The 12036-nt window shown below is 50.3% G+C and overlaps 1 protein-coding gene across 1 annotated transcript in view; it reads left to right on the top strand.

The window, feature by feature from the left end:
- The first annotated feature begins 10815 nt into the window (after nucleotides 1–10815).
- The window catches only part of LOC146786162 (solute carrier family 12 member 9-like), a 609812-nt gene continuing 608591 nt past the window's right edge, over nucleotides 10816–12036 (top strand). Inside the window, exon 1 of the mRNA XM_085635689.1 lies at nucleotides 10816–11170. Coding sequence (XP_085491815.1) covers nucleotides 10990–11170 — 181 coding nt within the window. The 5' untranslated portion in view covers nucleotides 10816–10989. The remainder of the gene's footprint in view (nucleotides 11171–12036) is intronic.

Raw genomic sequence — 12036 nt, forward strand, 5'->3', positions numbered from 1 at the left:
CACAATATTGATGGGACATAATATCGAAGACAGGATAGCAAAAGTAAAATATTGACGAGTATGTAAGTCTAGATTTTCTATGCCTAACTGCATATTTATGTAGCTATGCTGTTGCTCTTCAAGGCACACAGATGTGGAGTTAGGTGTGGCTCACTGGTTAGAGGCGGCAGACCCGTAAGCAGAGAATCGGCCAGGGACCAGGGTTCAATTCCCGACGCGGCAGGGTCGTGGACCAGGGTCAAAAACAGACTTGATAATTCTCGCCTCGGTACCTACTCTAACCAGGAACACACTCGGCAACTCTGGGCATTAAGCTTGCCTCATCTCTACAACGGCCCCCCACAGACGCCGGGGATGCCTGGTTTCACCTTGGAGATACCCAGAAAGGGACCACCTCACAGGGATAGCCAGGACGGGTTCCCCAGCGGTCTACAGCGCCGGGACGCCCCGTTGCTGGGGCAGCTGTGCGCTTTACAAGTCTACAACATTTACATTTACATTTACATTTAGGAATAGTAAATCTATACTTCGCTATATGCACTTGCCTGCCATTCTTTTGTCTTTCAATATCCTACCCTCGATATTCTCTTACCACCATATAGTTGGCATCGTTATTCAGCAGTACTGATAAATCGAGGTTGTTTTGCCCCTGAGATGGTTTCTGAATCCAGGATTAACGCAGATTTACATTCTTGTTTTGTGTCTGTGTTATACATGCTCATAATATTCATAGGATTAACTTTAGTTTAGACTGCATTCATGGTAGGTTTTGATGCTGCAATCAAAATAAAAAAACATGTAAAGCATCACCCACATATCAAATGATACTTGTAGGAAAGTGCCCCTTTTGACATGGTTACCCCCACTTTTTGCCTGGTATCTGGCGCAATTTTGACTGAAAGTGTGCAGGGTTCCTGCTAACCAGGTCCCCAGCACCAGTGTGTGTTCTTTCCCTAAACTGTACTATTGTTCTATAATTGGCATCCCTCTTAGGTCTCCCGTAAGTCCCTAGTAAATGGTACCCCTAGTACCTAGAGTATTGCAGCTAGAAAGGGCCCCTAAGAGCTGCAGCACCAATTGTGCCACCCTAAGGGGCCCCTCAACAAGCTCATGCAAACTAACATTGCTGCGTGTGTGTCTTGGTGCAGAGAAAACCGAAGAGTCGACATGGCACACATCCCTTTGTGCGAAACCTGCCAGCACTACATGTGGTATAGGGAAGTCACCCGTACCACATGCCTTATAGCCCGCAGGCTGGGTGCACTATGCCCATGTAAATTAAATTGATATTTGTATAGCGCACTACTCACCCGCAAGGGTCTCAAGGCGCTTGTACGAATACCGCTGTGGAACCCATCCTGGCTTTCCCTGTGAGGCGTCCACTCCTGGGCACCCCCACGGTGGAGGCCAGGCATCCTTTAGCATTGTGGGGGCCGTTGTGGAGATTAAGCAAGCTATTGCCCAGAGTTGCAGAGTGGGACTCCATGATTGGAATAGGCACCGAGGCGAGAATTAACAGGTCCGTGGAATCTTTTGAGCCCAAGACCCGCCGAGGCGGGGAATTGAACCCTGGTCCCGGGCCAGACCTCTGCATTAGGGTCTGCCGCTCTAACCATTGAGCCACACTTCTCCATGTGAGGACATATCTACGAGAGTGAGTATGTCCCGACAATATCTAAGTTCACCATTAGATATTACCAGTGCACAGGGAAGCCGTAACGAGTACATGGGCAGGACACTCATCATTACGAGTTCCCCAGCTATATGACGGCTTCACTGTACCCCAAGGTGTTTGGTACCAAACACCTCGTCTTAATAAACCCACACTGATGCCAGTGCTGGATTAATTGATAAATGCACACAGAAAACCTACCTACAACTAGTATGTTTATTGACTGGTCTCGACCAGCCAGCCACCATTGACAGGTTTCTAGCATCCTGAGGTGAGATCCTTCGCTCTCGGAGGTAAGGAACAAAGCCTGCTCTGGTCGGAGGTGTTCACACCTCCTGCAAACAGGATGGGCATTCCAGGGCAGGAAGCTTCAAAGGCCTGCCACCTTTGTTATGCGACCCCAGGCTTCTCCAAATAGTGGAGTTGCCACCCGCCTATCTTGACCCCACTTTTTGGTGGCAAGGCAAGCAGGAAGATTAGGAGGAGTGCCCACTTTCAGTCAGCACCAACCTTGGGGGAGGCCAGCGGATGTGGAACCCACTTTTCAGATTCCTTCATGTTGTATTGGACAGAATTAACATTCTAGAGTTAGGGTTGTACCTACTTCCCACAGGAAGTGGTCACATAGAGGGTATAGACACCCTAAAAGTAGGTAGCGCAAAAGCTACTTCCTGTCACTCCCCATCAACAGAAGGAGGAAGAAAAGCCAATGCCGGGCACTAGCTGCACCAGAACTTTGGACTTTGGCGCGAAGCCCTGCCATCCTCAGCCCTCTCTCGACAATCATGACAGAGTAACTCGTCCTGCAGGCTGGAGAACTACCAAAGCCTTGGGTAGCCAGCACTTCGACAAACACAGAAAGTCTCCTTTGGAGTAGAGGAGCTGGAGGCACCGACAAGCAGAGTCCGCTCCACCGCCTTGCAGCTCCCAACCCAACCGACGCCGCAGATGACCAGGAGAAGGTACTCGTGCGCTTGAAGGTCAGATTTGTCTCTCGAACAAGTGTGAAGATACCAGGACCAACCAGCGCCGTGCGGCACCAACTTATGGGGTACCAGATGGCCTGCATCAAACACCAACAGCAAGAGTCCAATCCAGATCCTCACTGCACCAGGATCAAGCAGCCATTGAGGGATGTCAGCATCACTGAGACCCACTTCAAGAGTGCCGCGGTGCTTTGATTTTGCCCCTGCCAGCTGTTTCTCCCTGACAGTGTGGTGAATCTTTGTGCAGCCAGCCCAGCTGACCTAACCACTCTGCACCCGAGACGCCAAACCTGGTTCTGGACGAATTGGCTCTGCCCCCATGCTACAAGACCCTTTGCAACCTAAGCCCCCTTTTGGGAGTCCTTGTACTTGCCTGCAAGTCCCCCTGTGCAACCTCTTTTCAGATGGCCCCGCTTCCCTATCGCACGCCAGCTCCCAGCCTCACCAGCACCGTGCTCCTAGTAGAACACCGGCGGTTCCCGAAGATCTGCTGGTAGTACTTTGAACCTTGGATGACTACTACTCCAATCCCGGTAGGTGAACCCCAGAAACCGACTGCACCTACCTTTATGCAGCTTTGACTTTTCCTCCCTTAGGATTGCATTGTGCGTAAAAGCACACAGGTTCGAATGTTTACTTACCTGTGAATATTTTTAACGAAGACTATACTTACCTTGAAATAAAGTTCCTGAGTTTAAAACATATATAAAAAGAAGTTTTATTTGTCTAATTTGGTCTCAGATTTATTCTTTGTGTGTGTGTCTCATTTATTACCTCTGTGACTTCAACAAATGCTTGGCACTATCCTCTGATAAGCCTAACTGCTCACCCACACTACCACAAAAGAGAGCGTTAGTATTATCTACTTTAGCCTCTGTAAACCAATTGGGGACCCACTGGACTCTCTTCACAGCGTACTTTGTTTTAGTACACTATATAGAGAGCCAGCTTTCTACATTGGTGGATCAGTGGTGGGGTCTATGACTTGTGGTTTGCGAATACCACTTGGTAATTAAGTGACTACACAAATAAATCCCAAAACTGCCTTTAGTTACAAGTGAATTTTTTCGATTTGCCAATTTTTTCCTAAATTTCTAAAATCAACTGTTAGAGCCTTTGTTAAGTCCCTGAAGTTTAAAACTGTTTACAATTTAAAAATGTACTATAGTTTGGACTAAGAAAACTTGTGTTAGGATTCTTGTAGCTCCAAAAAGGTTCCAACTTTAGAACAAGGATGGAAACTGCAGGGGTTGTGGCTATGCAGCTCAACCTTACCCCTAATCTGCAGCTTACCTTTAAGCAGTTAAGGACACTCTGCAAAGAGTACGAAATAAAAACTGGGTCAAACCCTGCCGACTTTGGTGTGGGAAACCAGAGTTCGAGCCTCGAGGTTGCGTCCACATCCTGTGATTCTGGGCAAATCACTTAATCTCCCCGTGCCTGAATGTGTCATGTAAATACGGTGCTCATGTAAAGCGCTCCAATACCTTTGGGTCGAGTTCGTGCTGTATAAATATGCATAAAAAAAAAAAAGAAAGAAAAAGGGCAGCTGCCTTTAGCGAGGGCTCAGGTCGCATAAGGTACACTGAAGAACTCCCTGACGAGGAGGTGGCTCTTCTTGAAAGATTGCCCCTAAGAATAGCCCTGTAGGACAGGGTAGTGGCCATAGAAAGGGAAAGGACAGATTTGAGTTTAAGACCCATAAACGGTGGTGGCACTTAGGGACAGAGAGAAACCTTGACACTAAAATCTCCAAAGGGATAGTTCCAAAGTATTCAGACGGTGACATCACAAAATGGTTCACAGCACTCAAGAGAGCCTGTAGTGCAAGGAAAGTCAGCCAGAAGTATTGGGGCTCTCTCCTTTGAAAACTGTTCTCCAGGAAGTGCAAGGATAGACTTCTGACAATGATGGAAACATTAGCTGAGTCCTATGACGCATGAAGGGTACCCCGATTGAGGGCTTTGGACTCCCCACTGAAGAATACAACCAGGTACAACGAGACTCGAAAAACCCAGAGTCAATCCTGGGTAGATTTTGCAGACTTTTCAGTGAAGACACTATGTGGCTGGTTGAAATGCAACAATGTGAGTGACTATGAGTGACTATGAAGGGCTGTATAATTGGATTATGAAAGAACACCTATTAAGTAGTTGTTATCAAGAAATGTTTCACCAGTTCTTGGTAGACCTATGTCCAATTTCTCCACAAGAATTGGCAAAGAAGGTGGACCATAGGGTCAAGTCTAGGGTGACCAAAACTACCACTGGTGGGGGTGACCAAAAGAAAGGGGTATTAAGCCTCCAACAGAAAAAGAGGGTGCACATCCTCAGGAGAAACCTAAAGAGTCTTCTAAAGGCCCTCAACAACCTGCTAAGGAGGGTGGGCCCGAAAAACTCCTCACAACCAAAAACTGGGTACCAAGGTAAAAATTGGCATTCCAAAAAGGCACCGTGTCACAACAGTCAGAAGACTGGACACCGAACTGGAGACTCTGCCTGCCCCAAAAGGAATCTCCTAAGTATTGCCTCAGATATCATTGGAATAGCAAGTCTCCCGGCGGGATCCCTAGTGTGCCCTGAGCGAACCAGAGAGCAGTCAGAAGCAACAGACGTCTCTGAGGGTGGGGTGGACCTTGCAAGCCTAGCTGTTTGGCCGACTAATATGGGAAAATACAAACAGCAGCCCTTGATTAATGGGATTCGAGTAGAAGCCCTGCAAAATACAGGTGCCAGTGACACCATGGTGTCAGAAAAGGACAGTACCTGACTGGACAGATGTATCCAGTCACCAATGCAGACAATGTCAATAAGGTCTATCCCATGGCAATGGTGACCTTAGAATGGGGAGGGGTTGCTGGCCTGAAACAGGCAGTGGTCTCTTCTGCAATCCCAGTCGAACGTCTACCAGGGAATGATTTGGAGTCCTCAGTTTGGGCTGTGGTCGACCTTAATTCCCATGCAGCCACGATGGAAACCCAAGCACTGAGCAAGGCTAAGGATGAAAAAAGAGGTGTTGGAGCCTCAAATGATAGTCCAACCCTCCAAGAGAAAAGGTAAGTGATCTGGGAAGCCAGCTTCTGAACAGCCACAAGCTCACGTCCCCTCTCCTCAGGGAGAAGATCTGTCAGCCCCGGAGAGAACTGAGCCCCGGGAATTGGGTCTTACACCGCATAGCTCCTAGGCTCAGGGGGATATTCTAAGGAAGAGCTGTGCCTACTCTTAAAACAAAAACCAAAGGAACTGGGGTGGCAGAGTGGGCTAAAGAACGGTGATGGATTAAACCCAGATCAGTTGACTGGGGGTGAGTGCTTGCAATGTTCAACACTCCGTCCATCATTTCCTATGGTTTGCTTTGTTCGCCATAAGTTGGCAGGGTATGCTCAAACGTGAGTCCCTTGCTCACTTTGCCACTGGATTCAAGCAAGCCTGGCTGAAGACGGCTGATTAGCCAGAAACCGGTCCTAGGAAGCTTGTTTCCGGTCCAGGGAAGACATGGCTTGGCAGTTCGGGCTGGACTGTTCCCATGAGGCACAGGGTCAGACTGATTTGCATATGGCCATGTCTGAACTGGGGTGGCAGAGTGGGCTAAAGAACGGTGATGGATTAAACCCAGATCAGTTGACTGGGGGTGAGTGCTTGCAATGTTCAACACTCCGTCCATCATTTCCTTTGGTTTTGCTTTGTTCGCCATTAGTTGGCAGGGTATGCTCAGACGTGAGTCCCTTGCTCACTTTGCCACTGGATTCAAGCAAGCCTGGCTGAAGACGGCTGATTAGCCAGAAACCAGTCCTAGGAAGCTTGTTTCCGGTCCAGGGAAGACATGGCTTGGCAGTTCGGGCTGGACTGTTCCCATGAGGCACAGGGTCAGACTGATTTGCATATGGCCATGTCTGAACTGGGGTGGCAGAGTGGGCAAAAGAACGGTGATGGATTAAACCCAGATCAGTTGACTGTGGCGGAGTGCTTGCAATGTTCAACACTCCGTCCATCATTTCCTTTGGTTTTTGCTTTGTTCGCCATAAATTGGCAGGGTATGCTCAGACGTGAGTCCCTTGCTCACTTTGCCACTGGATTCAAGCAAGCCTGGCTGAAGACGGCTGAAATGCCAGAAACCGGTCCTAGGAAGCTTGTTTCCGGTCCAGGGAAGGCATGGCTTGGCAGTTCGGGCTGGACTGTTCCCATGAGGCACAGGGTCAGACTGATTTGCATATGGCCATGTCTGAACTGGGGTGGCAGAGTGGGCTAAAGAACGGTGATGGATCAAACCCAGATCAGTTGACTGGGGGTGAGCGCTTGCAATGTTCAACACTCCGTCCATCATTTCCTTTGGTTTTGCCCTACTCTTAAAAGCCAGAGACAGCAAGCTGCTGCACAGGAACAGAGAGATGTCAGTGGCTCCCACAGGACGTATTGGGAGGAGGGACTCCTATACACTGAGGCTAGGGACCCCAAACCTGGTGCCAAGAGACGAGTGGTAGAGCCTCAGCAGTTCAGAGAGTTTCTCCTCACATTGGCATGACATCGCCTTAGCTGGGCATCTTGGCCAGACCAAAACTTGGAGAAGGCTTGTCAGTCACTTCTACTGGCCAAACATGCCCCGAAGGTGAAGGAGTTTTGCAGCTCTGCATTTAGCAGAATTTTCTTAGCACAAAGTGCACCCACGCTTCAGAAACAGACCTGAGGCTGCATTTTGTGCTATGAAAAGAGACCTAAATGCAACAGAACACAAACAGAAGCAGCAAGCAGCCACTGGCGATCGCTAAGATCCTTGTTCCTGCGGTAGCATTTTGGGCCAGTTTAATTTGCTCATAATAACATGAACGGGCAAAATTGCATAATTTTCAGTACCTTCACATCAAAACAGTAACACGGCATTAACAAAAGAACTGATTACTCTGGTGAAATTAAAATGTGGCCCCGGCCTAGTGTGGATTTGTATTTTTGGTTACAATAAAGTGTTGAACTTTCACTGCTGCTGCTATGTGACTTGGAACAGTGAACCTTCCATTGAGGAAGGTGGGTCAGGCTGATAAGTACAAGCACAAGGCAAGTTCGGTGCAGCTCCAGGGGAATCTGAGATCAAGCACACATAGCGTTATTAAGGTGAAGAACATACGGGTGATTGCACCTAAACAGACCTATAGTCTAAATACAGAAGTATGCTGTTCCTCAAGAGGGCTTTTAATGATTTAAGAAATGTATGAGTCCACAAGATCAGGAGGAGATTCCTCCTTAAGGAAAAAGACCCTCACACATCCGGCAGACTAGCTGTCATATATCGTCAGCATGTGGCCCAGATGTCAGGTTTCATCATTAGGTCTGCTCCGAATCGGGGCGGCGCTGCAATCCCCGATCGGCGACCTCAGTGGCGCCTTTTAGTGGAGATCTTTATTCCTTTAACTGCCGGTAGGTGAGTGCAGGTGGGGGCCCTAAAGTGAAAGTATGTGGTGGAAATAGTGTGTTAAAAGTAAGTAGTGGGGATCCTAAGTAACAAGGTTTATTTAATGAGAGGGGTCCCACTCTTAATTAAAAACAATAACATGCGTAATACTACAGTTAAGATGTCTGTTTTACGCTATAGTGATGAATGGTCAACATGTTTCTTGCATGGGTTTACTATAACCGCAATTCTTCAGGACCAAAAAATTCACACACTTATTGGTAGTGGTAGCAACTAATAAGGCACTTACCACTAATACAGCACCCTAATAAGTGGTTACTTATGGAGGTGAGGTAAAACGCCCTGAGGTGCAAGGCTACGGGTTCCAACGAGATGGCGCTGGATACCGACACTGACTAGTACAGTGTCACTGGTCCGCAGTGCGGGACGCCTTCAATCCTACCCTGTGTCCGCGCCGACTCGGGGGACCGGGAGTCTCTGGGAGCTGTCACACCGGCTGCTGGGCGTGTCCTCCCCTGATCTGTAGGCTGCTGACATGGCTTGTCCATAAACCAAAGTCAACCCTGCCAGAAATGTTTAAATCTGCCAACGTCAGGACCCAGGAGGCCATGATGAGAATGGGGTCACAGGGTCATGGTTGAATCTTGGTAGCCCACCCAGCTCTGAAAGAAGCCCCTTGGCCTGCAAACCACTGAGAAAATACCAGAGATAGAATGGCCAGTCCGTCCAGGGCTGCAGGGCATGCCCTTTCGTGGTATATAGCCCCGGGCTATATGACACGACTTGTCCTCTCTACTGTCATAATGGCCACAGGGCCTGTCCTCTTTCCTATAACACTGCTGAGAGCTTGAGTCCTGCTCTGGCTACAGAGCTTTCCTTTCTCCTGTCACACTGGTCACAGAGCCTGTCCTCTCTGCTGTCAGACTGACCTCAGAGCCTGTCCTCTTTGCTGTCACACTGCCCACAGAGCCTGTCCTGTCCGCGGTCAGACGGACTCTTCAGAGCCTGTCCTCTCTGCTGTCAGACTGACCTCAGAGCCTGTCCTCTTTGCTGTCACACTACCCACAGAGCCTGTCCTGTCAGACTGGCCTCAGAGCCTGTCCTGTCCGCGGTCAGACGGTCTCTTCAGAGCCTGTCCTCTCTGGCTTACCACGTCGGTGTGTTTGAGTGCGTCATCAGAGCCCGTCTCCAGGTTCTTGAGTCTTTCTTCCTCCTCTGTGTTGGTTCTGTTGCAACACTCGTGGCTGGTGATGTTGCGCTGCCTGGCAATGTGGGCTGTGAAGGGGCGGGGCTCGGGTACCTTGTGGTTTTGGTTTCTGTTTACCAATGGGGCGGCAGTGCAGCGTGCGCCCCTTCAACATGGTGAAGCGAATATCTAAATAGAACGTGCATTGCCGTCGTTTAAAAGCGTCACGCGAAGGTGGCAGGAGTAAATTAAATGTGAAAGTAAAAAAAAAAGAAATTGAAAAATGCTTCCAGCATAGCCAGCAATAAATAAGAAAATCTACCCAAGGCATCACTTTCTTGTGCGATTTTGCCATATAATCTATGCACACACGAAGCGATAAGGCGCAGAGTTTCACTGGGCGCTATACAGTTTACAAGTGCGGCTACTGTTAGGTTTGTTTAGCCAACGTAGCAAAAGAAGGGCAGAAGGACTCGAAAGGCAGTGCCACTACAAGAGTCATTTTGCTCATCTCAAGGAAGTTTAATAATCAGAGACCTGTTTCGTCCGGGAATGTGTATGTAGCTGGCTTACTTCGCCATTGGAGACACGTTTTCCTTATACCAAGCCATTTTAATGCCAGAACCGTAGCTATCGTTGGGGCAACATGTTAAGTGACACCGGAGCCTATCGTTGCGACGGACCCTGTGCACCTCAGTTATGGTTGTCCTTTGATACACACCGATCGTCAGGATTCAGGAGGCCAATTTCCCATCTTGCATTGGGGCCCCTGGCACCCTTTCCCTACCACTGTTCAATGCTATAGGCAGAGCTGCCTAGTTTCCCAGGTCCATAAGTGAAGAGTTAAGCCAGTCCTGGGTTTTTTCTCTTAGAAATCTGGGATTTGGAGTCGTATTTAATCCGGTCTACAACCGGGACTACACGTCCCAGAATTCTATTTAGAGAAAAACGGGACTGTCCTAACTAGTCATGCATGGACCTGGGAAACTTGACAGCTGTTTATGTCTATAGAGATCAAAATTATGCGGTAAAATTACAGAAATGTGGAGAAGAAAAAGTCCCCTCCGGGTGCCTCAAGGGAGCGGAAACACTTCAGACAGGTGTGTCTCCGTTTGGTTGAATTTTGCTTGAAGCGCATTTTCCAGGAGAGCGTATTCACAGCCATATCAAAGCTCACACTTAATCACCCCTCCCACGCTCCGCCCACTCCCTCTCTCCTCGACTCCCTCAGTCTCAGCACTGATTCCCACCTTTCCAGTCTGCACACTTACACAGGGCACTTTCACCCTCTCTTCCGCGCCCCCTTATTCTCTCCTCCTGTCCCTCACTCTGCCCTTTCTCAGAGTACTGCTCCCCCCACCCCGCCCTTTCTTTCCTGTCTCACATCTGGATCCACCCCTGCACTTCTGTTTCCATCCTGTCCCTGTCTCACATCTGGATCTCTCTCTTCCCATCTGTCCCGCCCTGTTTGTCTCTGTCCCGCCCAGTCTCACCTCTGTCCCTCCCTCTTTGTCTCGGCCCCGCCCACTCTCACCTCTGCTCCTCCCACCCCCCTCCCACCTCACGCTGCTCTCAGGGAAGTGACAGCAGAGTAAGTCCGCTTGCCGGGGCTCCCTGCGCTGGGAGCGGAGCAGACTCACAGGACCGGTAACAGGACCCCCAGGAGCTCGGAAACCCCCTCCCGCCCCCCCCCCAGCTGACCCCACTCACTCCTCGCCCCTCTGGCCCACACAGCAGGCAGCATGTCGGAGCGCAGCCCCCTCCTCACCTACCGCCTGGTCAGCATGTCCACGGAGGTGGATGCGGCGGGTGGGGGCCCCTCCAAGGGCAAGGGGGGCCGCAGGAAGAAGCTCTCCACCTTCTTCGGGGTGGTGGTGCCGACCCTCCTCTCCATGTTCAGCGTCGTGCTCTTCCTCAGAATCGGTGAGTGCTGGGGGTGCAGGTGGGGTTGGGAGGGAGAGAGTTATCACTGAGAGGATAACGGAAGTGTCACTGAGGAGGGAACAGTGCTACCAGTGAGGTTAAACACCTGAGCTGTCATTGAGGGTAGGGCTAGAGATGTCCTTTGAGGAGGGAAGAACTATGACTGAGGTAAGGGCAGAAGTGACACTGAGGAGGACAGAGGTATCACTGTGGAGAGAGGGCAGATACATCACTCAGAGGATATCGGAAGTGTCGAGGAGGGGGAGCAGGCCTGTCACTGAGGTTGGGAGCAGGCCTGTCACTGAGGTGCAGATCAAGCCTGCCACTGAGGAGAGAGCAGGCCTGTTACTGTGGTGGAGACTGGCTCAGTCACTGAGGTGGAGAGCAAGTGGAGAGCGGACCTGTGACTGAGGTGGAGAGCAGGTCTGCCACTGAGGTGGAGAGAACGTCCCTTAGGTGGAGGGAGAGCAGGCCTGTCACTGAGGTGCAGAGCAGGTCACTGAGGTTGAGAGCAGGCCTGTCACCGAGGAGAGAGCAGACCTGTCGCTGAGGTGGGGAACCGGCCTGTCACTGAGGTGGAGCAGACCTGTGAATGTGGTGGGGAGCAGGCCTGTCACTGAGGTGGGGAGCAGACCTGTCACTGAGGTGGGGAGCAGGCCTGCCACTGAGGTGCAGAGCAGGTCACTGAGGTTGAGAGCAGGCCTGTCACCGAGGAGAGAGCAGACCTGTCACTGAGGTGGGGAGCAGGCCTGTCACTGAGGTGCAGAGCAGGCCTGTCACTGAGGTGCAGAGCAGGTCACTGAGGTTGAGAGCAGGCCTGTCACCGAGGAGAGAGCAGGCCTGTCGCTGAGGTGGGGAGCAGGCCT

The sequence above is a fragment of the Triturus cristatus genome, chromosome 11 (genome assembly GCF_964204655.1).
Source record: "Triturus cristatus chromosome 11, aTriCri1.1, whole genome shotgun sequence".
Taxonomy (NCBI): Eukaryota; Metazoa; Chordata; class Amphibia; order Caudata; family Salamandridae; genus Triturus; species Triturus cristatus.